Source organism: Entelurus aequoreus, linkage group LG19 (assembly GCF_033978785.1).
Source record: "Entelurus aequoreus isolate RoL-2023_Sb linkage group LG19, RoL_Eaeq_v1.1, whole genome shotgun sequence".
Taxonomy (NCBI): Eukaryota; Metazoa; Chordata; class Actinopteri; order Syngnathiformes; family Syngnathidae; genus Entelurus; species Entelurus aequoreus.
Genome location: NC_084749.1, coordinates 37,530,288 through 37,556,888, shown reverse-complemented (window position 1 = coordinate 37,556,888; position 26,601 = coordinate 37,530,288). Strand labels below are relative to the sequence as shown.

General features: G+C 40.2%; 1 protein-coding gene across 8 annotated transcripts in view; it reads right to left on the bottom strand.

Annotated features, from left to right (window-relative positions):
* arid3a (AT-rich interactive domain 3A) overlaps positions 1-26,601 on the bottom strand; it is a 143,537-nt gene that overhangs the window by 501 nt on the left and 116,435 nt on the right. For 7 of the 8 annotated variants that reach the window (XM_062028483.1, XM_062028484.1, XM_062028486.1 and 4 more), the window contains 5 exons: positions 23,639-23,822; positions 17,753-18,000; positions 17,367-17,657; positions 14,738-14,827; positions 1-3,648 (listed from right to left, as the gene is read on the bottom strand). The exon at positions 1-3,648 is cut by the window's left edge and continues 501 nt beyond it. In XM_062028483.1, coding sequence (XP_061884467.1) covers positions 3,488-3,648; positions 14,738-14,827; positions 17,367-17,657; positions 17,753-18,000; positions 23,639-23,822 — 974 coding nt within the window. In that variant the 3' untranslated portion in view covers positions 1-3,487. The remainder of the gene's footprint in view (positions 3,649-14,737; positions 14,828-17,366; positions 17,658-17,752; positions 18,001-23,638; positions 23,823-26,601) is intronic. The other variant, XM_062028490.1, reaches the window with a different exon arrangement.

The following is a 26,601-nucleotide window of genomic DNA, read 5'->3' as shown; positions in this document are numbered from 1 at the left end:
GGAATGGGTTTCCATGGCCGAGCAGCTGCATCTAAGCCATACATCACCAAGTCCAATGCAAAGCGTGGGATGCAGTGGTGTAAAGCACGTCGCCACTGGACTCTAGAGCAGTGGAGACGCCTTTTCTGGACTGATGAGTCACTCTTTTCCATCTGGCAATCTGATGGACCAGTCTGGGTTTGGAGGTTGCCAGGAGAACGCTACATTTCAGACTGTATTGTGCCTAGTGTGAAATTTAGTAGAGGAGGAATAATGCTGTGGGGTTGTTTTTCAGGAGTTGGGCTTGGCCCCTTAGTTCCAGTGAAAGGAACTTTGAATGCTCCAGGATACCAAAACATTTTGGACAATTCCATGGGATGGCACTTCAAGTTCATATGTGAGTAAAGGCAGGTGGCCAAATACTTTTGGCAATAGAGTGCATATACTTTTATGATAGTAGTAGAACGTCGACTTAATTACCGTAATTGTATGACGTCAAGTGCGACCCCAATACTCCCTAAGTTCCGTTTTGTCTTTCCCTGAAGTAATAAAACCAGCCAAGGTACAATCAAAGGATGACAGCAGCACAGCGTAATGTCTGAGCACAGAGAAGGGCGGCCATGTTTGTGTAGCTGCTGGTGGTCGTAAGAAAAGCAAGGCCCGGATCAAAACAGCATCTGGTGATATTTGCCCAGAACGAGTAAAAAAAAAAAGAAAAAAAAAAGACTGTCATACTGTTTAAGGCCTCAAAAAACAAACCTTAGCTTTAGTACGAATGAGGTTGTTTGGCGTAGTGTGGTACGAGATGCGGGACAATCTTTTAACAAGAGAGATAAAAAAAAGGTCACGACGTTGAATAATTGAGCTAGTTCAAACTGCAAAGACATTTTCAAAAGCGCCTGTGTCTGAGGAGGTCAGAGACCGCGTCTCTGTTGTGTCCTCCAAGCAGCACAGGCTATGTAAGAAGCACTTGGATCAAAGTCATGCCAAATGAAAAACACAACAAATAAATGTGTCCGACATCTATAAAAACACACCAAAAAGCAACAAGAAAGCTGCAGATATGAGCTAAAACTACCACCGGGGGGTCCTCTGAAGCACAGCTCTCCTGACGCCTGATTGTCCGGTGGAGCGTCTCCGCGGCAACAAGGACCGTTAAAGCGGACAGACAAACAACGCACATGCATCGGACCTTAAGACAAATCACTTCATGAGAAAGACAAGCTTAAAAACAGATATTAAAACGATCGGAAGTGATCTTTTCCCGCTTTGCAAACACGACGATTCGCCAACCGGAACACCTGAGAACATTCTTAGTAGGACAAGTACAATGGTACCTCGCAGTGGAACATCGATTTACAAACCCCTCATTATACAAACTTCTCAAGGCGGAAAGAAAAGTATTCTGTGTTGTACGAACCTCGTCTCAGCGTACAAACATTTCATCCACCCATTTTGTGCCAAGCAGCGCAACTGGCGTGCTGCTTTCTGTGCTTTTGAAGTGCTCATTTTAGCCTTTTTACAACATTCTTCTCGTTATGCTGGCTCAAAGAAAGCAATGGACGGGGGATGTGTGGTTTGAAACGTTCAGGAAGTATCCACAGCGTTGTCGACACTTCTTCCCCCTCTACCCACCGATAAGAATAACCAACAAGGTTACTTTTTTTTTTTCTATTCCAAAATCACTGTAGTCACTTGGCGGTTAAAGTTAAGGAGTTTTGTGATTTCAAACTGTGAGTGCACCACAGGGCTAGTGGCAATGTGTGTGCGTGTCGGCAGGGCGGCTGCATATGAGGACAGCTCAGCGAGTTGTTGTTTTGGTTTTGTTATTGAATAGAAAGTTGATCCATCGCCCCCTTGTTATGTATGTTTGACACACCGTGCTGTATAGCGCTTCATATTGTGTTTAAACTTTGACTAAAATGTGGACCCCATTCTTCACGTTTCTTATGGAGAACTTTGCTTCAATATACAAACTTTTCGAATTATGAACCCTATTTAACAACTAGTTAAGTTGATACATTTTCCACTGCGCCTAGGCCAGTATTGCCAAACTGTGGTACGGGTACCAGTAGTGGTACCTTAAATAATCACTTGATTAAAGTACAGTGTTTTATTATTTTCTTAATTCAAACACATTGTTACTGTTCAAACTGTGTGTAATGTTACCAAAAAAATATTAAATACACTTGTTCAATAAAACATCTGCCTTGTTTTTAATGAATACTTAGACTTATTACGCTACTGTGTTTTAATATTGGTCAATATTGGAGAGGCAAGTGTTTTCCGAAGTGTTACTTGGTGAGAAAAGTTTGAGAACCACTGATCTAGGTTATTGCACGGCTTAGATATTGCGCTTTTTTTGGTGTATCATCCCCACAATCCAATACGTTGGTGACTCAGTCGCTAGTAGAAATGCAAAATAAGTCCCCATGGGGCCAAAGAGAGTTGCAAGTTCAAGCACTATGATAAAGAAGAAACACTATTGAATTCATGAAAAAAACTATAGAATGTGTTTTTTGGTCATATTTTGGGTGTCTGGATGGGATTAATCGGACTGGATTTGGATGATCTGTAATTGCTTCAGATTTCACCCGATTTTGATTACCCCCGCAAACCGAGGTACCAATGTACTTGCAGGAACAGTCATCCAGGACTAAGACTAAGCTTGACGCTTTACTGCAAAACCGGAGAAGACAACACAGCGCAAGTTCCGCGGGGACGTCGCGCCATCACCTCGCCTGGCCCAATATATTAATAGAAATAAACATTACAATCCTAAAATCCTCCCGTTTGAGATTGGAGACGTGTCGCCCGGGTCTCGTTTCACCAAACAGGAGCACAAGACCGCTGGAAAAACGGCCGCCGTGTGAATAAGGTCTCTGGTTTTCCACAGAAGTAGGTCATAATGGTGCATTGTTATACGCCCAAAGAAACCACATATACTTTTTAAAGCTTTTCTGATTAAAAATAGAAGATATTCTGTACTTTTTCTATAGACCTCTAAATATATAGATGATTTTTTTCCCCCACCCCGCAGTGAGAGGATTGATAAAGATTTAAATGATAAAAATAATATAGATATATAGTAAAATAAAGAGAATGTAAAACATTACTGTCAGTCAGTAGCTGTGTTTGTGAGTGTAAACAGTGCATGTCCCCCTTTCTCTTTTGTTCTTCCATTAACTGTACATGTATGCAGAAATAAATAATTCACAGGTTGTACATACGCACGTCTTTTACATATACTGGCTCTCTGTGTGGAGGCTCGCCTCCAAAATGATCGTTGACTATGAAGAACAAAAGAGGTGAATTGATGACAGAAAACCTGAGTGTGTGTTTCAAGTGATTGACTTACAGTTTGTGTCTTTGTGTAGGTTTTGTGTGGTTTTTTTTTTGGTTTTTTTGGCATAGACTATGTAGAAAATGAGCTTGTTTTTTGGCTTTACTTAGCATGATATCTAAAAAAAAACAAAAAAAAATAAAAGGAGGAAAGGCTGAGGCTTTGTTAAGACACTGGGTTGTTGGAGGTTGAGGTAGGTACGTTCTGCTGCTGCTGCTGCTGCTGCTGCGGTGGCGGTTGAGGTGCGAGGCGACTGCCCACAGCCCTGCTGGAGAGGGACGCGCCCGACGGGGCTGACCCAGCTGCTGCCTGAGCAAAAAGGACACCTGCAAGGCAAAGAGACGTTAGAAACCAGGAGGCATTCACCTTACTTCAGGGGTGTCCAAAGTGCGGCCCAGGGCCATTTGCGGCCCGCAGGTCATTTTTTAACGGCCCCACAGCACATTTTAAAAATACGATTGAAAAAAAAAAAAAACATAACTAGTGGTGTAAAAGAGCAAACAGGTGAAATGTAACAAGAAAATGTTGCAATGCTTACTCTAATAACACAAAGCTGCAATGCAGGCTGTTTATTTCTTAAAAAAAAAAAAAAGAATCAAAATCAATGTCATTATGAATTATTGACCTATTCAAGGCTCCAATTATGTCACATTAGATATTCCACAGAGATATTTTTTGGGGAAAATGTTGCATATTTTGTATTCGCCATATAGAAAACTGAGCTATTTTTTTTAAAGAAGGGCCTCAAACAAACAAACAAAAAACATAAACAACAATAAAACTTATAATTGACGGATAGATCTGAAGTTGATCTCGAGATTATTGTGTTCAAAGTAAACAGCAAAAAAAATTATAATGTATTTTTTAACACTTTAATGAGTACGACCCTTTTGGATCCCCAATAATTTTAGTGTGATTTGTTTTTAAGTGTCATTGCTTAAAAAATAATAATGAATTAAAATCAATGGTGTTATGAGTTATTGACCTTTTTAAGGCTCCAATTATTATATAATCTCAAATATTCCACTTAAAAATTTTATTGGGTGAAAATATTGCATATTTTGTATTTTTTCCATTAAAAAAATGGGTTTTCTTTGACAAAAAGAGCATACAACTTTAATCTTTAAAAACGTTATATTGACAGATAGATCTAATGTTGATCTAGAGATTTAAAACTTGAATAATAATACAAATAATAATACTGAATAATGACACATTTTTTATATATTTTTTACCCGGGATTAAGCTTGAGTGGAGGCCTAAATGTATATATTTTTATACATATATTGTATTGTTTTTTAAAATAAATATCAAAATGGCTCTGCTTGCTTTGATTTTTCAGTGTGCGGCTCTCAGTGGAAAAAGTTTGGACACCCCTGCCTTACTTAAAACTAGCTCTGTCGAGTGATTCATTTTTAAAAGCAGATGAATTACCGTATTTTTCATAGTTTGGCCGGGGGTGCGACTTAAACTCTGGAGCGACTTATGTGTGAAATTATTAACACATTACCGTAAAATATCAAATAATATTATTTATCTCATTCACGTAAGAGACTAGGCGTATATCAGCAATCGTCACACACACGTCAACCAATAAAAATTTGGTGGGGGCGGGTCATGGCAGAAGTGCATTGCGGGAAAAAAAATGCTACCTGCTACTACTTCTGTACCTATGAAAATTGATCATTTCAACATTGTATGGATCGAGAAAGCATGGGCTTCAGTGACAACCGAAACCATCCTGTCCGGATTCAGAAAGGCTGGAATAATTGGAACTGCAACTGACGATGACTCTGACGTAAGCGACGTACCGATAGAAGAGGAAGCGGCACATTGTCTACCTTTGGAGTTGGCAGAGTTGTTTAGAAGTGACACAGAGGAAGAAGATTTCATGGGATTTAGCGATCAGGAGTGACAGATTGTTTGGTAAACGTATAGCATGTTCTATATGTTATAGTTATTTGAATGACTCTTACCATAATATGTTACGTTAACATACCAGGCACGTTCTCAGTTGGTTATTTATGCGTCATATAACGTACACTTATTCAGCCTGTTCACTATTCTTTATTTATTTTAAATTGCCTTTCAAATGTCTATTCTTGGTGTTGAGTTTTATCAAATAAATGTCCCCCAAAAATGCGACTTATACTCCAGTGCGACTTATATATGTTTTTTTCCTTCTTTATTATGCATTTTCGGCCGGTGCGATTTATACTCCGGAGCGTCTAATAATCCGAAAAATACGGTACACTTTTGATTAAAAGGGAACTATGATGGATTTTGTCGTTTCTTACAATGTTGGATAAACAAGGTCAAAGCGTGAAATCATGAGCTTCCTGCATTTTGGCGTGCACACAGTTGTGGATTCTTCCGTTTCACAGGGTTTTGCAGTTTGGCTGCGTCGTGGCGTCACCACGAGGTGGACGTGCTCGTTTAGACATCAAATTTGATTCAGATCACCAAACTTAAAGAATGGACTCAGACTAGAGATGTCCGATAATGGCCTTTTTGCCGATATCCGATATTCCGATATTGTCCAACTCTTAATTACTGATTCCGATATCAACCGATACCGATATATACAGTCGTGGAATTAACACATTATTATGCCTAATTTTGTTGTGATGCCCCGCTGGATGCATTAAACAATGTAACAAGGTTTTCCAAAATAAATCAACTCCAGTTATGGAAAAAAATGCCAACATGGCACTGCCATATTTATTGACTTCATTCTTTTTTTAACATGCCTCAAAACAGCAGCTTGGAATTTGGGACATGCTCTCCCTGAGAGAGCATGAGGAGGTTGAGGTGGGTGGGGTTGGGGGGGGTAGGAGGTAGCGGGGGTGTATATTGTAGGGTCCCGGAAGAGTTAGTGCTGCAAGGGGTTCTGGGTATTTGTTCTGTTGTGTTTATGTTGTGTTACGGTGCGGATGTTCTCCCGAAATGTGTTTGTCATTCTTGTTTGGTGTGGGTTCACAGTGTGGCGCATATTTGTAACAGTGTTAAAGTTGTTTATACGGCCACCCTCAGTGGTGACCTGTATGGCTGTTGCCCAAGTATGTTTGCATTCACTTGTATGCGTGAAAAGCCGTAGATATTATGTGACTGGGCCGGCACGCAAAGGCAGTGCCTTTAAGGCACGCCTCCAATATTGTTGTCTGGGTGGAAATCGGGAAAAATTCGTTGGAATGGTTGACCCGGGAGATTTTCGGGAGGGGCACTGAAATTCGGGAGTCTCCCGGGAAAATCGGGAGGGTTGGCAAGTATGACTGGGAGACGCAACTGCTCTGTACTTCTCCCTACGTCCGTGTAACACTCCGTACAGCGGCGTTTTAAAAAGTCATAAATGTTTCTTTTTGAAACCGATACCGATCATTTCCGATATTACATTTTAAAGCATTTATCGGCCAATAATATCGGCAGTCCGATATTATCGGACATCTCTAACTCAGACCTGAACTTTAACAGCTACCTTAATCAATAACATCAGCAGCTTTTTACCACCTAAAACATGTTCAAAATCAGAGGAATAATGTCTAAATCAGACTTAAAAAGACTATTGAATGCCTTAGGCTGCCTCTACGCTAAGCCATATAAGGTTATACAGGGTAAATCCCACCTAACCTTATCCCTGTCCACACACACACAGTGCCATCGTTTAAGACCCCCTCCCCCTTCCGTCCGCCGGCGCAATGCGACCTAGTACGCATGCGCGGAAAATGGCAGACGCGCATATATATTACGCCATAGTCACCTCTGACCTGGAAGTGTATTCTTACCCTGTGTTTCAATGTACACTATTGCCACATTTCTTTTAACAGTAAACCTTGCTTGCCTCACCATCAGCAGCTGTCAGACTATTGTAGTGAATCACACCTGAGCCATCATACATGAATCATATCTTTAATGGACGTGTGAAAGCAAACAATGTGATAAATAACATTTTACAACAATAAATCTAAGGATCTAGATATCTGGTCAGGACACTCCTCACTGTTTTACCTTCACCTTCATTGTCCATTATTGCAATCCTGCCTGTGCTTGGAGGCTGAAATTGGCGGTCGTACTTGACGGCCGCAACCACTTCATGGCTTCACAATAGCTATGGAGTACAAAACTAGACATTGAGTAATCGCTCGACATACATTACGGACAATAACTGATAGTCTGCTTTGCCAGTCCAAATGCATTCACTGTTTTCCATAGTCTTCCCTCGTCCACGGGAGCCCACATTCTCGTTGTCTCCCCTTCGACAAATGGACATAGAGTCACAGCTGACCTGGACATTCGAAAGTTCTCTTGCCATTCCTCTGGCACAACACATTAGTTGACAAACATATCCCGCCAGGCTGCCGTTCATCCAGGCCTTATTCAAAACCGTCGCTAAACATTGCTATGTTGCCGTCTGAGATGTGTTGTATCCGAAATAGCCGCAATCGCGCGTTTCCTTCTCTTAAGGTATTCATGTGTGATTTCCACAAGCGTCTGTACATGTAGAAAAAGCTTCCGTCTTTCGAGTGGTTACAACCGAGTTACGAAACCGCTTTTTATGAAGCTGTGGCGCGTTCTTTCTGACGTCACTTTCTATGTGGGGCGCGGTCTTTCTGGCGTCACTTCCTCTCCGAACTCAGTTTGTAAACGATCGATGAGTCCATACAAAAAAAACTAAGAGCCGGAGATTCAAGAAATTCCCGGCGCACTTACCCATGTAAAAACTTTTTTTTACTGAAATTTCCAGCTGGTATGAGTTGTGAACACCTTTATTTGTGATTGTTGTGATATGACAGGTGGGGAACATAAAGTATTACCTCTGCTTCTTCCTACTCCTTTTAAGTTGTGTAATTGTGAACCTGAGATATGATTCAGTGTAACCTTATGCATGTAACTAACTAACTAACTAACTAACTAACTAACTAACTAACTAACTAACTAACAAAACCCTGTGATTATATACAGTATACCTCATGGCGGAAGTAATTAAGCTTTTGTACATGCAGAAATTTGTCTTCGGGTGGCTAAAAATCTATAAAAGAAAAATTGGTGTTGATTCCATGTTAATACTGCCATGCTTTTATTTTGAAGCTTATTTTCCACTGAACAAGAAGCCACTGTGTCAACGTTTTATTGCTCGGATCAAAAATCCTTTATTATCGCCCGTTTTTCTAATGCCTCTGGTCATAGTCACAAGTAAACGTGCAAGCGATGGTTTCAATTGCGACCATGTCGAGAACCGCCGACGTCATGGCGAATCAACTGGCGGCCCGGAAGTCAAATCCAGCCCAGGAGTGAAACCATAGTTCAATTAAACATTTGGGAGACAAACATAGTTGCAGCAAATTCCTAAAAACACTCGAGTGCTCCTGTTGTAGAGAGGAACTTGGACCACTGTAAACACATTGGCTGATACTTGCATTGACATTTTAAACTTGCTAGTAGAGATGTCCTATAATGGCTTTTTTGCCAATATCCGATATTCCGATATTGTCCAAGTCTTTATTACCGATTCCGATAGCAACCGATACCGATATATACAGTCGTGGAAATAACACATTATCATGCCTAATTTTGTTGTGATGCCCCGCTGGATGCATTGAACAATGTAACAAGGTTTTCCAAAATAAATCAACTCAAGTTATGGAAAAAAATGCCAACATGGCACTGCCATATTTATTATTGAAGTCACAAAGTGCATTATTTTTTTTAACATGCCTCAAAACAGCAGCTTGGAATTCTGAGAGAGCATGAGGAGGTTGAGGCGGTCGGGGTTGAGGTTGAGGGGGGGATTGCGGGGGGTGTATATTGTAGCGTCCCGGAAGAGTTAGTGCTGCAAGGGGTTCTGGGTATTTGTTCTGTTATGTTTATGTTGTGTTACGGTGCGGATGTTCTCCCGAAATGTGTTTGTCATTCTTGTTTGGTGTGGGTTCACAGTGTGGCGCATATTTGTAAAAGTGTTAAAGTTGTTTATACGGCCATCAGTGTGACCTGTATGGCTGTTGACCAAGTATGCATGCATTCACTTGTGTGTGTGAAAAGCCGTAGATATTATGTGACTGGGCTGGCACGCAAAGGCAGTGCCTTTAAGGTTAATTGACGCTCTGTACTTCTCCCTACGTCCATGTACACAGCAGCGTTTTAAAAAGTCATAAATTTTACTTTTTGAAACCGATACCGATAATTTTGAAACCGATACCGATAATTTCTGATATTACATTTTAAAGCATTTATCGGACGATAATATCGTCAGTCCGATATTATCGGACATCTCTACTTGCTAGCAAACATAGAACACTTGTGTCTAAACTTGTGATTTACATAACTGAGGCATTCCTCAAGGCCCCCCTTTAAGTCCTCTCCTTTTTGGCAGTTTTTTTTTGTAATATGATTTATGTAACTAAGGTGTTGCTGTAGGTTGTTTACTTCAGATGCAGTCAGTAGTCATTTGTTCAACTTCTTTAGTATACTAGTGGTGTTCCTCAAGGTTCCATTTAAGGTCCTTTTTTTTTTTTTTTCATCATTTGGGCTATTCAACTGGTGGCCCATGAGTTCGGTTCAAAAAACTTGTAAGAGAATCACATTTTGCAGCAGATTCTTATAAAAAAACACTAAAGCAGTGTCATAGAGATAATCTTTGACTAGATTTTTTGCAGAAGGTTCTTAATAACAGCAACTCTGTAACTCTGACACAATAAATAAAAAGTCTACTATAGAGGACGCTGGTTCTCCGGAATATACAAAATAGACTAATTGTGAAGAGAGAACTCTGGCCTCCCAGTCCTTTGCTTTTTGGAAATGTGGCCCCCCCCAATAAATTTACCGTATTTCCCGGACTATAAGCCACTACTTTTTCCTAAATAAACATTGATAACATTTTTCTGTGTAAAAATCTAAATTCACATCATATATATTTGCGGCTTATTGTCCAGCGCGGCTAATATATGGGAAAACATTTTTATTCTCCTAAAGAAAATACAGTCGTGGAATATCCCTGCCCTACGTCAACATCCGTCAGCCAGTCCAAGGGGTGTGACGATAAGCAGGTTATTATGTTAAATGGTTTATTTTAATGCAGAAATAAACCCAGCCTACATTAAGCCGGATAACTCCTTAAACAAATAATTATTTAGCCTAAGCCCCGTGTCAGCCACACTAAACCATCGATATAGGTTCCCCTCCTTAGATAATTTTTTACACGGGTAAGTGCGCCGTGTATTTCTTGAATCTCCGGCTGTTAGCTCTGTGTAGACTCATCGATCGTTTACAAACTGAGTTCAGAGAGGAAGTGACGTCAGAAAGACCGGGCTCCACACAGGAAGTGACGTCAGAAAGAACGCGCCACAGCCAGCGTCATAACAAGCGGTTTCGTAACTCTGAGCTAACCACTGGAAATATGGAGGCGAGTCACCCAGACATGCCCTTGTTTCTCCTTCTTCACAACAGTTGTGGGCCTCATCCGTGACAACAACGACATGGACTACAGGGAGGAGGTGAAACATCTGGTTGACTGGTGCAGAACCATCAAGCTGGACCTGAACGTCGACAAGACCAAGGAGATCATTGTCGACTTCAGGAGGCACCAGTCCAGCCACACTCCACTCTTCATCAACGGCACAGCGGTGGAGATGGTAAGCAGCACCAAGTTCCTAGGGGTGCAGATCACTGACAATATGACCTGGTCCTTACACACCGGAGCTCTTGTAAAAAGAGCTCAGCAGCGCATGCACTTTTTGCGTCGGATGAAAAGAGCACAGCTCCCTCCCCCCGTTCTCACCACATTCTACAGAGGCACTATAGAGAGCCTACTGACCAACAACATCTCTGTCTCGGCTGGAGCCTGCAGTGCCTCAGACTGGAAGTCTCTCCAGAGAGTGGTGAGGAAAAGATCATCGGGACTCCTCTTCCTCCTATCCAGGAGATGGCAAAAAGCTGCTGCCTGACCAGGGCTCAGAAAATCTGCAGAGACTCCTCCCACCCCCACCAAGGACTGTTTTCACTGCTGGACTCTAGAAAGAGGTTCTGCAGCCTCCGTAGCAGAACCTCCAGGTTCTGTAACAGCTTCTTCCCTCAGGCCGTAAGACTCTTGAACGCATCATAATAATCCCCCTCAATTCCCCCCAAAAATGGATTAACTCGCTGGAATGTATAGACAATATAACATACATCCATAAACGTGGATCCATATGCAAAAGTGCAATATATTTATCTGTACAGTAATCTATTTATTTATATCTGCACCTTATTGCTTTTTTATCCTGCACTACCATGAGATAATGCAACGAAATGTCCTTCTTATTTGTACTGTAAAGTTCAAATTTGAATGACAATAAAAAGGAAGTCTAAGTCTAAGTTCTACATGTACAGATGCTTGTGGAAATCACACATGAATACCTTAAGAGAAGGAAACGCGCGATTGCAGCTATTTCAGATACAACACTTCTCAGACGTAGGGATGATACTCGAAACCGGTTTTCCCGGTTGTTCGATAAGAAAAGAACCAAGTCCTCGGACTCGAATCCCTTTTTGAGAACCGGTACCCGTTATCGAGACCACTATAGTAAAGAAAAAGAGTTGGTTCTTTATTCGAATCCCTTGGAACGAATCCCGTCCCGACCAGAAATGCCCCGTGTGACATCACAAGAAATGGCGTCACGTAGCTCAGTCATTAGGAGCAGATAGGGAAAGCAGGAAAAAAATGGACGGGAAAAAGCGCTGCAAGGTGTACTAAAGTTCAAAACAAAAGGTATAATCCAATGAATAACTTTACTGAGAGATTTGAGCAGGGTACAAACACATGACGAACACTTTTACGACCAACCGCAAACATAGTAACCAGGCCAGCAACGCACCTCCTTTACGGTAGCTGTGGCAACGTTCTTAAAGCAATCGCAGCACATACATATATATACAACATATATGACATGATCTCCCTTTTTTAACTTTTGTTTTTCTTTCCTTGTAAACAATACAAAATCACACTGTATATGTGTTGTTTGTCTAATTATAAATAATGCAGACGAGGCGTGTTGGCTGAGTTCTTGACGTTTACTTTCACAGCGTGTTCATAACCTAACCGGGTGACGACATGCAACAACACTTTTCGGGGCTACCGTGCATGCTCGTCACTCCCGTTGCATGCTGGGTAGTGTAGTTGTTATATTCCCTGGCAGCTCATAACATTTTTCCCCCTATAAAAAATGTTAACGCAATAAAGTGTATTTCTTTTTTTAGCTTTAACTTTTCATTTTTAGCATTGTAACCACATTTGCATACACATTTTCTCTTCATAGAATTTTCTTTCAATAAAGAAATAAAGTGCAAAAATGTCTAAGCATTATAACAAATAGTTATGTCAAATAGCAGCAGAATTGCACTTTTTGGAGAGCTGTATTATTTTCAGTTTTGTGCACAAGGGACTGATTTTATTTAACACTATATTATTATTTATACACCTATAGTGATCACAGAGACAGGTTGTTTTTGTGTTGCTGTATATATTTGTTTTTCTGAAAAATCACACTTAATATACTTTGGGTAACAACAGTCAATATTTATTTATTTTATATTATTTTTTTAGGGGTTTAACAGTCAGTATTTATTTATTTATTAGATTAAATTGTTTTCTTATATAATAAAAGTGAGCTTTTGTTAAACCAAATATTGTGTGTTTTTTCCATATACAACAACCTATCTGGACTCGATAAGAGAATCGATAAGAGAATCGATAAGGAATCGGTTCGATAAGAGAATTCGATAATAGGCTGGAACTCGATCCTTTCTTATCAAACATCATCCCTACTCAGACGGCAACATAGCTATGTTGAGCGACAGTTTTGGATAAGGCCTGGAAGAACGGCAGCCTGGTGGGATATGTTTGTCAACGAGTGTGTTGTGCCAGAAAAACGGCAAGAGAACCTTCAAATGTCCAGGTTAAACAACTTGCACTGAGCCTAGTCTATAAAATCCGCTACACCTCCCTGATACCGAAGTACATGTCAAACTACTTCCTTAACGTAAATGACCGCCATAACCACAACACCAGGGGGAGCTCCACTAACCACGTTAAACCCAGATTCCGAACTAACAAAGGTCTTAACTCATTCTCTTTCTATGCCACATCAATGTGGAATGCGCTCCCAACAGGTATAAAGGAAAGGGCATCTCTATCCTCCTTCAAAACCGCAATAAAAGTTCACCTCCAGGCAACTACAACCCTAAACTAACACCCTCCCCGGATTGCTAATAATCAAATGTAAACAATCAAATGCAGATACTTTTTCTTATGCCTTCTGATCTCTCTCTCTCTCTCTCTCTCTCTCTCTCTCTCTCTCTCTCTCTCTCTCTCTCTCTCTCTCTCTCTCTCTCTATGTCCACTACTTGATGTCCATATCCCCCCCCCCCCCTCCACACCCCTGATTGTAAATAATGTAAATAATTCAATGTGATTATCTTGTGTGATGACTGTATTATGATGATAGTATATATGATAGTATATATCTGTATCATGAATCAATTTAAGTGGACCCCGACTTAAACAAGTTGAAAAACGTATTCGGGTGTTACCATTTAGTGGTCAATTGTACGGAATATGTACTTCACTGTGCAACCTACTAATAAAGGTCTCAATCAATCAATCAAAAAGGTCAGCTGTTATTCTACTTACCGAAAAACTTTGTCCATTTGTCGAAGTAGAGACAACGAGAATGTGGGCTCCCGTGGATGTGATTAAAAAAAGGTAGTGTGTGCTTTGTATTGCCTGGCCGACGAGGGAAAACTACGGAAAACAGCAAATGCATTTGGACTGGCAAAGCAGAATGTATCAGTTATTGTCCGCCATGTATGTCGAGCAATTACTCAACGTCTAGGTCCAAAGTATATAAAGTCACCAAAAATGAATGGACAATGAAAGTGAAGGCAAAAAAGGGAGGAGTGTCCTGACCAGATATCTAGATTGATTGTTGTAAAATGTTCTTTATCACATTGTTTACTTTCACATGTCCATTAAAAATGTGATTAATTTATGATGGCTCAGGTGTGGTTCACTACAAAAGGGCCCCACAGCACACTAGATTCCAGTTAATTGAAATACCACAACACTGGATATTGTTCAGATAAGTTCAATTCAATTTAAGAACTTGCACACAAAGCAACACTGCAAACAAATGTAGTAAAGTGCAGCTCTTCACACTGATGAGAAGTGCACAGCAAATTGTTTACAAATTAGGTCAGAGCTGACTATGACGTGTGCATTTTATGCGCATGCGTACTTGGTCGCATTGCGTCGGCGGACGGAGGGGGTCTTAAACGATGGCATTGTGTGCGTGTGGACAAGGATAAGGTTAGTTGGGATTTACCCTGTATAACCTTAGCCGGTTTAGTGTAGAAGCAGCCTAAGTGCCAAAGGAAAGAGAAACTCACCAGTGTACATGACTCCATTGAGCTCCACTGACATGCTGATGCTGTTTGTGCCATTGGTGGTGAGGTTCATGGCGGAGTCCTGTCTACTATCTAAAGCACAAAACAGAAAAGATGTATTAGCACAAGTCTAGTTAGACCCAACAAAAAGTTGGACCAAAGACTCAAAGGTCTTCATGTGAAATCGACACTTGAGACATCTGCAGACATGAAACCAACAAAGGGGACAAAGTATCAACTAGCAGAGGGCGGGAATCTCCCACAGACATTTCTGTTTGCATGCCATGCGCTAAACAGGTCAATTTGTAGGCCCACTATCTCACCTTCAGGTGCTGAGGTTTGTGGTAACATGTCAAGCATGTCTTAAGATACTAACTGAAACCAACCGAAGAAATATGTGGAAAGCATGTCAGAAAATTCTGAGGTGAAACGGCCCAAAAAGAGAAAAACCTACAGCTATGAAGAAAAAAGCTTTTTTCATGTTGCGAAGTTAAATTTGTAAATTTCAATGTGTTTATTTAATTAAGTGTTAGGCTGCAAGCCATAAATCAATGTTTCAATTGTAGTTAATAGGTGAGGTATGAAATACCAACAACAAATAGCAATACAATAAAAGACAACATAATCATAGCAATACAATGAATACATGAAATGTAGATAAATAAAGGTCAAAATAGAGCACAGGGAATATATGACTCGTTAGTTGTGCTCTCTGATTGAGTACATGCTACGAGAAGTTCACATTGTTAAGGAAACACCCTGCAGTTGTATACCCGATGACAAGCATGCTTGGACGCAAAATAAATGGTTTAAATGTCAAAAATCAAGGTTACTTTTTTTTTGTTTAGTTTAGCAAGATTTACGTACATTCCCTATGTCATTTGATATTTTTAATAAGTGCTGTCAAAAATCCTATTAATCACACTGCATTTTGATTAATCACCGCAAATTACTTGCTTACATATTTTTAAATAAACTTTAAAAAGGACGCAAATGCAATATTATTGTCAAAATGTAATAATACCAGGACATTTAAAAAAAAGTTTTAACGCATGCCACCAATTTGCTCAAAACGTGTTAACGGTTTTATCTAAATTGCCCATTTGGGTGTATTTTGAACCTACATTTTCCCCCAAGCACACCACTCAGAGTCTCCTCACTCATTCTTGTAGTGGTGTATCTATATTTGATAAAAATGCTAAAAAAAAGACAAATCTCTGTTACTATTGGATATTACTATCAACATTTGAGCTTTTTCTCTTTACATTGTGCCTTTTTGATCAACATTTTCCATTTTGCATGTGATAATATATCATATTGTAGGTGTTTATTACACTTTGCATTCATATTTTTCAGTTTTTTACATTTTTGTTGTGTTTTGCTTGATTGTAAAAGATACACATCTGGGGCCGTACTTATCAAGCTTCTTAGAGTGCCATTTTACACTTAAGTCCTGAGAATTTGCGAAATTTAGTCCTACTCTCAAACTTAAGAATAAAAGCTCAACGTTCTTAAGTCTAAGAATCACTCCTACTCTCCACGATATTTAAGAGACCTTCAGAGGTGTCTTAAGTGGTTAGGAGTTGCCAGCAGGGGATGGCACTGAGGCAAGAGAGACGTGCGCGAACGTTCAGGGAGCGGAACGATGTCCTGGATTTGTTTGATGACGAGCAGCTGATCAAACGGTATCGTTTAGACAAAGCGGGTATTATTTTTGTCACAGATTTAATACTTTTCGATTCCTTGTTGATTTCTGCATGTGGCTGCAGTGGGCTAGTATATATAGAGCCACCCACACCAGTTTCAAATTAGTTGCCTAATTAATGAATTGGAAAGAACATTTTATGAGAGTAGCGTATGTGTGTGGCCGTGAGGTGAGTGACGTCAGTGAGTGTGTGGGCGAGAGAAGAGAGGGAGCGGTAGCGTGAGTGCCGGCGGGGACTAGTTTGTTTTGTATTATTTTGTAGTTTATTGTCAAAATATACACTCCCATTGTCCACTTAAATATTTCCAAGATATTTCTTATTCTTAGACAACGGATTCCCTTCCGTGATTGGTCATTTCTATGGACACAGAAATGACGTCACCTAAAATTCCGTTTACGGCACATAGTAATGTCGTAATTCAGCTCTGAGTGTGACACTTAAGATTCAGTCCTACACTTCGCTGAAAGTGTGAGTAAGACGCTTGATAACTACCTTTTAAGTGCAGCTTTCAGCGAAGAATTTATTTACTCTTAAGTCAACTCTTAGCAGACTTCTTAGGAGTAATTCTAAGAAGCTTGATAAGTACGGCCTCTGGTCTGAGGAATTAAAGAGGAGCAACGTTCATATGTTGTTAATATTTAGTGTTTTATTGTTCATAGTTAATATTGTAAATCCCACTTTCTTTATTTTAATGTACATTTTTGGTGTCCCATTCAGTAAAAAACTGTAAAATTCCATTCCGTTTTTTTTTTTTAGATGGTCTGTCATAACGTTTTTAGAATTCTATCGGACATTGTGACTTTTGGTATTAGTGTTCCTGAAAAAAAGCGACCCAAATGTATACATATAATTTTTCACACATCCACCTTGGCCCCCAAGACACATTTTTGTCTCTCCCCGAGTCAAAATATTTGCCCAACTCTGACCTAGTTGGTTGATGCGGACGTTCATGGGGGGAATCTGTGCTGTCATGGCCAGCAGGTTGTGTTGCAGTGCTCTCTGCAGCAGTCGATGGTGCTCCTCAGCTGGCAGCGCCATCTTCTTCTCCGGTGGCTCACCAGCTTCGAGCTTTTCCCTCAGCTGCTCCAAAGCCGCCACCTGAGCTGCCATGGCCGCCTGGGCCGCCGCCGCCTGCACCGCAGCCACCGAATGACCCGCCAAGGCTCCCGCCGGTATGCGCGGCATGCCAATTCCCACGAAAGGTTGACCACCCTCTTCTTTTAGTCAGAAAGAGATCAGTTTGTCAACAAAATGTGTCAAAAAGGTCTTCCATGACAAAGAAAAAAACTGGCTAGCTATAGTTAAACACCACCTTTCCTGATCTTCTGAATGGGGGTGAGCGAGGCCCCATTGGTGCCCACTGTCAAGCCCATCGTGGGTGTGGAGAGCTTTGGCGAAGACAGCATGGTTGGTGTGCCGTTGGGGGAGTAGGTGAAGAGGGAGCCGCCGAAACTCTGCCGTCGGCCTTCCCGCCGATTGCTGTCAATGGCCGCCTGGAGTTCGTTGGGGTTGCTGAGGCCCCTCTTGTCACATTCGTACGGGTACAGGTACTTCATGTATCTGAATGGAAAAAGTGTAGAATTGTTTAAAAAAGCAGACAAAGCAATCAAAATTGACAGAACCAAGGATAAGAACTCCAATAACGCATGTAAATGATATTAAAATGCAACAAAACAAGATGATTAACCAACATAACTACAGACAGCAACTTTGAGAATATTAGAGATGGGATTTAGGGCTTTTTGAAGGGAGACAAATCTTGTGGAGCTGTTCAAAAGACTGGCTCGTTATTACAGGGTGGCCTGGCTTGGTTGGTCGAGCGGCAATGCCAGCAACTTGAGCGTTTCAGGGTCGATCCTCGCTTCAGCCACACTAGTCACTGCCGTTGTGTTCTTGGGCAAGACACTTTACCGCCACCCACACTGGTTTAAATGTACCGTAATTTCCGGACTATAAGCCGCTACTTTTTCCCCTCGTTCTGGTCCCTGCGGCTTATACAGCGGTGCGGCTTATTTACAGCCTGTTCTTCTCCGACACCGACGAAGAGGATTTCGGTGGTTTTAGTACGCAGGAAGAAGACGATGACACAATGATTAAAGACTGACTTTTCATATACCGGTAGGCTGGTTATTTTGATAACGTACAGGCGAGCACTTTGTATTAATTTGCACCGTTGTATTATTTGTACTCTGCACGAATGCTGTTCGCCATGTCGAAGATGTGAAAGTTTGATAGCAGGAACCCCTATATACTACGGTAATTACACATCAAAACCCTGCGGCTTATAGTCGGGTGCGGCTTATATATGGAGCAATCTGTATTTTCCCCTAAATTTAGCTGGTGTGGCTTATAGTCAGGTGCGGCTTATAGTCCGGAAATTACGGTAGCCTAAAAAGATGTAAATGGGTTTCACTATGTAAAAGCGCTTTGAGCATCGTCACTGTCAACGACCCTCGCCCTTTGCCAGCAGTGACGTATGCGACAAATGTGTGTTCACTTTCAAGATGCCGTCACACGGGATGTTCGGCTCTCCCGGGCTCTCTTTTTCTCTAGACTGTCGACATCAACAAGAAAACAGACGTTTCTGTTGATGTTTCTGAAGCGGATCATGGATGCGTGTCCCCTTTGGGGAAAAAATGCATCCGTACAATTTAGGGCTGCAACTAACGATTAATTTGATAATCGATTAATCTGTCGATTATTACTTCGATTGATCGATTAATAATCGGATAAAAGAGACCAACTACATTTCTATCATTTCCAGTATTTTATTGGGGGGAAAAACAGCATACTGGCACCATACTTATTTTGATTATTGTTTCTCAGCTGTTTGTACATGTTGCAGTTTATAAATAAAGGTTTATAAAAAATAAAAATAAAATAAAATAAATAAATTAAATTAAATAAAAAATTGCCTCTGCGCATGCGCGTAGCATAGATCCAATGAATCGATGACTAAATTAATCGCCAACAATTTTTATAATCGATTTTAATCGGTTAGTTGTTGCGGCCCTTGTACAATTGCGACGAGACAGGATTATGCAGTCTCAACACAGAGAAGGATTCCAACAATTTAAAGACAAAGGAGACACGCTGCTGTTGACCATCAGCAAGGCAGGAACTCACAAACTTAAACCATTGAGCGTTGGTAAGTTTGCAAGCCCCCGCTGTTTTCACCACATAAATCAGGATCATTTTATTGAATTTTAGCGGCTGACTACGGGGTTCTAACCAATGCTATGTGTGTTGTTGTGGGTTGAAAGTTTGCTTGTGTGTTTCTGGGAAAAAAAGGAGAGATATTCTTTGAGCTTGTTGTATGACAGTGCTCAGACATGTGAGCACCGTTTGAGGGGGAAAAAAAGGAAAACTAAAGAAAAAAAATAGGAACATTTCCATCAGCAAGAAGTGCTGCCATGCAAACTCTGAAAGAAAATGTAAAAAAAAACGAGACTACATTTCCTGAAACTGTCTGCATTTCTACACTGTATTTTACATTTAGATTTATTCTCATCGACCAACCTCTTTTAGCTGTCTTTTTGACACATACATGTCCCATGTAAGGCTGAAACGACGCGTCGACGTAGTCGACGTCATCGGTTACGTAAATACGTCGACGCCGTTTTTGTGCGTCGACGCGTCGCATAATGACGTCACACTACCGTCATGGCGAAGCGCAAAGCAGACGATCAAAGAAGACGATGCGAGCGGTGCGAGCGAGGGGGGGAAAGCATGCCAATAGTGTGGGAGTATTTCAATAAACGGCCTAATAATGTTGTTGTATGCACACTGTGTCGAGCGGAAATGGCCTATCATAGCAGCACAACGGCTATAAACGAACATTTGAAAAGAAAACCATCAACTAGTCAATCGTCCGCGCGAGCATACGTTGTCATCATTACACGAAAACATGAATGTGTCATTTGTATCTGCTAGGGGTGTAACGGTACGTGTTTTGTATTGAACCGTTTCGGTGCGGGGCTTTCGGTTCTGTACGGGGGTGTACCGAACGAGTTTCTAAGCTAAAGTCTTAACAAGCTGCTTTGCTCCGTCTGCCTCTGTCTCAGCACGCAGCATTGTCCCACCCACACAACCATCTGATTGGTACACACGCAGCATTGTCCCACCCACACAACCATCTGATTGGTACACACGCAGCATTGTCCCACCCACACAACCATCTGATTGGTACACACGCAGCATTGTCCCACCCACACAACCATCTGATTGGTACACACGCAGCATTATCAGCCAATCAGCAGTGCGTATTCAGAGCGCATGTAGTCAGCGCTTCAGCGTGGAGCAGATAGGTGTTTAGCAGGTGAGCATCAGGCAGCGGACTCTCCCCAAATGATAATAAACACCTCCCAGTCAACTACTAGTAACATCACTATGAGCCCGTTGACCTTCTAGAAACTTCAACTGCAGCTCAGCTCACTCGCAGTCCTGGTTTGAGATGAAGGCTAATTAGCTCTCAGTTCCAGCCACATCGACCCCTTCTGAGCGCCTATTTTCAGCTGCTGGGAATATTGTAAACAAGAAAAGAACCAAACATGTACACATGCTAACATTTCTTCATTACAACTGTTAGACACTCACTGGAATGAGTAGAATTGGTTATTGTGTACTGTGTTGGACTGGATGTTTATTTTGCACATTTTAAAAGCAATACTTAATGTTTACAGTGCTCCAGAATATTTAGATTGGCACTTTTTTGTATTGGATGTTTATCTTTATTTTTGCACATTTTAGCAAATAAGCAATACTTTCACTTTTGTTGAAATGTTTACACTGTTGTTACAGAATATTTCGTTTTGCACTTTTTTGTATTGGATGTTTATCTTTATTTTTGCACATTTTAAAGCAAAATAAGCAATACTTTTACTTTTGAAATGCTTATACTATTGCAGAATATTAAGATTTGCACTGGATGTTGACTTTTATATTTGCACATTAAAAAGCAAATAAGCTACTTTTAATTTTGTTAAATGTTAAAAGTTTTAAATGTTTACATTGTTACAGAATATTTAGTCATGTTGTTGTCAATGTTGACTGAGTGGCCATACTTCTTTTTTTTGTAAATAAAAGCCATGCCTTTTGAAAAAACGGGCCTACATTTATTTTTTCATCTTCATTTTGAATAAAAAAATAATCGGCAAAAGGAAAAAATAATCTATAGATTAATCGAAAAAATAATCTATAGATTAACCGATTAATCGAAAAAATAATCTATAGATTAATCGATAGAAAAATAATCGTTAGCTGCAGCCTTAGTCCCATGTAATGGTCCACACAATGTATTGTTTTTTAGGAGATCATTTACTAACATTATTATCATTGATAATGTAATGTAAAATTCTATAACATGCATGCAAAGAACTCAGAAAACCCATTTGGCAACTCTATCCTGTAGCGACACTCCCCTTCGGGTAATGTACTTCTGGTGTTGTGACCACCGTTTACAGCCGTCAGGTCAAAAATATACCTTCTCGCTGACTACTAACAACTTCTCTAGAACTACAACTGGTTTGGAACTAACAGTGTTTGGATGGGTATCAATCATCCAAATATAATTAGCAGCAAAGTAGACAGCCGTCATCAAGGTAGCCAATGATGCTAACTATGCTAACTAGCGAGCTTGTTTCGGCGCCCCTGATTGTCTTCTTGTTCTGCAACTCAGTGCGGCGTATAGGGTCAACTTTGTTTAGATCGTATTTTTTATATTTCACCAAAAAAATGCGGAAGTATTTGGACGCGAAAATTAATGTCTAAAAACGCGGATTTCCGCATTTTCTCAGACATTTAACATGTCTGAGTGTTGCATCTTGTGGAATAAAGACGAGGAAAACTCATACAAAATAATCTGTATGATTCAGTGTCATTTTGAAAAAAATAAATAAAAGTTTGATGTAACGCGATCCCGCGTATAACGCATATTTTATGGACCCCAACGGCTGCGTTATATCGTGCTTTGAGTGTATATAGGCTATTATTTGTGCACTATTGACAAGTGATGCACCGGAAATTTGCCCACCAAAAAAATATTTTGATCACCGAAACAGCACTGCCAAAACAGGATGTTGTGATGACAAAACGAAGGCGCTAACTTAGCAGTCTAACAGTTTGTTGGCTCTGAAGACAGCTCTTTTGAATCTTTCACTGGTTTGTGTTACCTCTACTTAATAAATAGATTAAATGTGCTTCCATGGCTGTATGTATTTGTCAACAAACGGGGCATTGCTTGGATGGCAAGGTTGTCAATTCAATTATTGATTTGTTGTTCAATATTCCCTCCGTTGTAATTGTATTGCATGTTCAAAATAAACTGAAACTAACTAACTATCTAACTAACTAACCCTTGCAGTTACAAACGCGGTGGTGAAAAAAACGCTGTCTTTTACTGACCAGTTCCTCCAACTAAGACTTTGTTTATTCCGTGTTATGAGAAACTGAAGCCCCACATCCCTCTAGGCACGGAGGAAGAGGAGAGGGAACACTTCTGCGTCAAACACTTTCACAATCATTGGTTATGGTTTAAGTTTATTTCAAACATGCTATACAGTTAGGCGAAAATGTTACTCTCTTTTGATACATTTTGGATTTATTTATTTTGGGATAAAAATGGGATGAGGATTCAAATTTGTATTTGCACGCGTGCTATTTTTTCCCCCCTCAAAACTCGCACAACCTAACCTACTGAAATGCTCGAACTGTACAGTGCTGGATAGGGCTAAATCAGGGGTGTCAAACAAACGGCCCGCGGGATGAGTTTGCAAAGTATAAAAATGAGCTGAAATTTTTGAATGAAAGAAACTGCTGTTCTAAATGTGTCCACTGGATGTCGCATTATAAATTCTTTGTATCTTTGTAGATCATGCTACATATGTAAAAACAATAATCCAGTGCACCAGTCGACGAAAATGAGCAAACTACATAAACAACATCCTGTAATTTGATTTTGATATTCTTTTTTTACCTCGATAGATTGAAAATTAACACCAATGAGTTGACTGATGAACATTATCACATAATTTATTCAGAAAATATAAATAACGACAAATAAAGATAGAATACTATTAACCGCAACATTACGATTTATACATTTTCAGAATCTGCTTGTTCGATTTTTTGTACTGGGACTGAGAGAAAGACTTTTAAAGGTACTTGCGGACATGACATGCGTGTGTTTGCGAGTACTGACTGTGTGCGGAGGGTGAAGGCTGCACTGGTGATTGAGGTAGGCAGGTTGAGTCCCTTGGTGATCTCCCGCCACAGTTTCTTGTTGATGACCTCCACCAAGCCGCCCTTCTCTGTCACCAGCCTGTAGAGCATGTACAGATCCAGGACCTGCTTGGCCATGATGGGAATACGATTCACCGGGGTACCTGGAGCAAGACATGAGAAGATAACCAAGGGTGTAACAATTGATCGATATATCGACAGATCGATTTACACTACTATGATTCAAAAATATTGATCTGGGCTTGGCTAGCTGGCCTTCCAGAAGACACATATCGATCTAACATTGTTTTAAAAGGTAATTAATCGATTTTATCGATACTAGAAAAGAAAACATTGGCTTTGAGAACGGCAGACTTTATATAAAGTTCTTTTTGGCACTTTTTTAAACAATTAAAGACCGTAAACGTAAAGATCCAAGATCTCCGAGTCAACTTTGACTTATTTTGCGTATCTTCTTGTGCAGAGCTCAAAGGACATACTCTAAAACGTTTTTTTGTTTTTTTTGATTGGGCAACCTTAATAAAGTGAAGAGAGGGCATTATTTTCTGACTTTTTGACCCAACTATGCTGGAGTCATTCTTCAAACTAGCATTGTATTAACCAGACGGCGGACAAGGAGCAGCAGACTATAGACTTCGGGCGCATGGTTAGCAAAAAAAGGCAAACTCTTCCGGTTATACTGCTAGCAAATGTTCAGTCTCCGGAAAATATGATGGACCAACTTCAACTTCAGTGGCAAGACTCGGGGAGGGGAAACGGCTTTCCTCCTTAAAATAAGCCTAGTGAATCGATTGATTTCAAACTCCTGCTCTAAAAATATGGAGTATCTGACTTTGAAGTTTAGTATGCAATGTTGTATTGTGAGTGTGGTGTTTGGCTGAATCAATTTCAACTCACTCAATCGTTTCGGATCGTATCGTTGTAAAAAAACTAATATTGTCCCTGAATCGTATCGACAACCCCAGATTATGAATCGAATCCTGGTTATAAAAATATCGTTACACCCCGAAAGATCATCTTGTTAGCATGCAGATTACAGCACCAACATGATCAGACCAGAACCACCCCTGATTTTGCACATCTGAACCTGCAGAGGGCGTACTCCGATCCTCAGAGCACTCTCAACAGACCCGCCCAGCTGTCATGGTCGTGACTTGCAACATGTAGTGGCAGTTTTTTCATACACATTCTTTGTCTCACATCATGCAAATCAGCTATGAATCGCCCACTTGTCACACTAACAAGGTGCCAGGTATTTATTAGTCTCCACGGAACCCCTTGAGCATTTCTGTTGACAAACTGGAAAAACAAAAACGCTATTTCCTTGCTTTAGTGTAGATTGAGACAGTATCCTGCTTGGTGGATCAGTGTGCGTGTGTTTGGAATAAAGGATAGGACGGCAAAACAATCCCTTGTACAATGCGTCCCCTTTATTTTGCACCCATCCTGGGAACCAGGCTGTGTGATCATAAAGCATTCATCTCTGAACTGAATGAAAACCCCACCCGTCCGAGTGAAAGATGAGCACTTGGTTGTGTGACGGAGCTCCCTCTCGGTATCAGACTAGAAAGAGTCTCAGTATTTCTATGACCGCGCTGCACATAATGTGACAAGATAAGAATCAGTTTCAGTGCTGCCATTCTAATCAAACAATACTGCTTTTATAAAAATGAACAGAATGAACTTCACTTTGAATCTTTTTCCCATTCCAAAAAATACTTCACTTTTAAAGGATATTGTCTATCAGCCTGTTCCAAACAAAATGCCACAAAACTACAAAACAAAACTATATAGGTTACCCAATAGGTGTTTAATGAACAAAATATTTTTGTGTGAAGGATTCAAGGAACTTTATTGTCATATCAACCCACCAGATGGCACAAAAGGTCCCAGATTTAGCCCAATGAGTACCACAAAAATAAAATGTATTTAAATATAACTAGATATAGTGTAGACCAGTGGTTCCACCAAGTACCACCTCAGAAAACACCATAATGACCAGCCTTAAATTACAGCAACATAGTAGGCCTATGTATTCAATAAAACAAGGCAGCGGTTTTATTTAATTAATATATTTTTAAGAATTTTGGCCACTGTATCATTACTCACAGTTTGAACAGTCACACTGTTTTTTAATTTATATAGAAAAATAAAACACTGTACTTTAAATAAGTGTTTATTTGGCATACTACTACACAGAGCCCAGGGTACCATTTGTGATACAAGCACCACAGTTTGAGAATCACTCAGTAGATTAGAAATATGAATATATTTGAAATGTGTAAAAAAAAAAGGGAAACACATAAATGGTTGTTTGAAATGAAAATGGGACCCAAAACTGTGATAAGTAAAATAAAATAAAACAAATATTCATTACTCTCAAGTTGTGTACAGGTCAAATCTGCATTTTTCTCTTCTTGGCCTAATGTAATTTTGTTAAACGAATAAACCATAGGCACACATCTACGCATATAAGATACATACAGTGGTGGTACCGCTGGATACGAGTTTAATTGATTCTGTGACGCAGGTCATACTTCGAAAAAACAGTGAAACATTGTTGCCCCTTGAAATGAATTAAAATCAAGTTAATCGGTGATTGCCCCCCGCCCCCAAAACACAGCATCATTTTAACATGTAACATGCATGTGGGAAAAAACAAATACCTTTTAGATAAGAAATACTGTATAAGAAACAATACAATAGAACAACAGTAGTTTTATCAAGTAATGTACTAATAATGTACAGCATTTACCTTGGAGAGCACACTTCAACGATGTCTCCTTCTCGCTGCTTCTCCGTCAAACACACCATTAGCAGCATTTCCATATTTTCATGGATAAATGTCTGCTGTTTCGATATTATTTCAACGTCTATGGCTCATTCTGCTTCAGTATGGTGCAGACTTGCAACACTATGCTC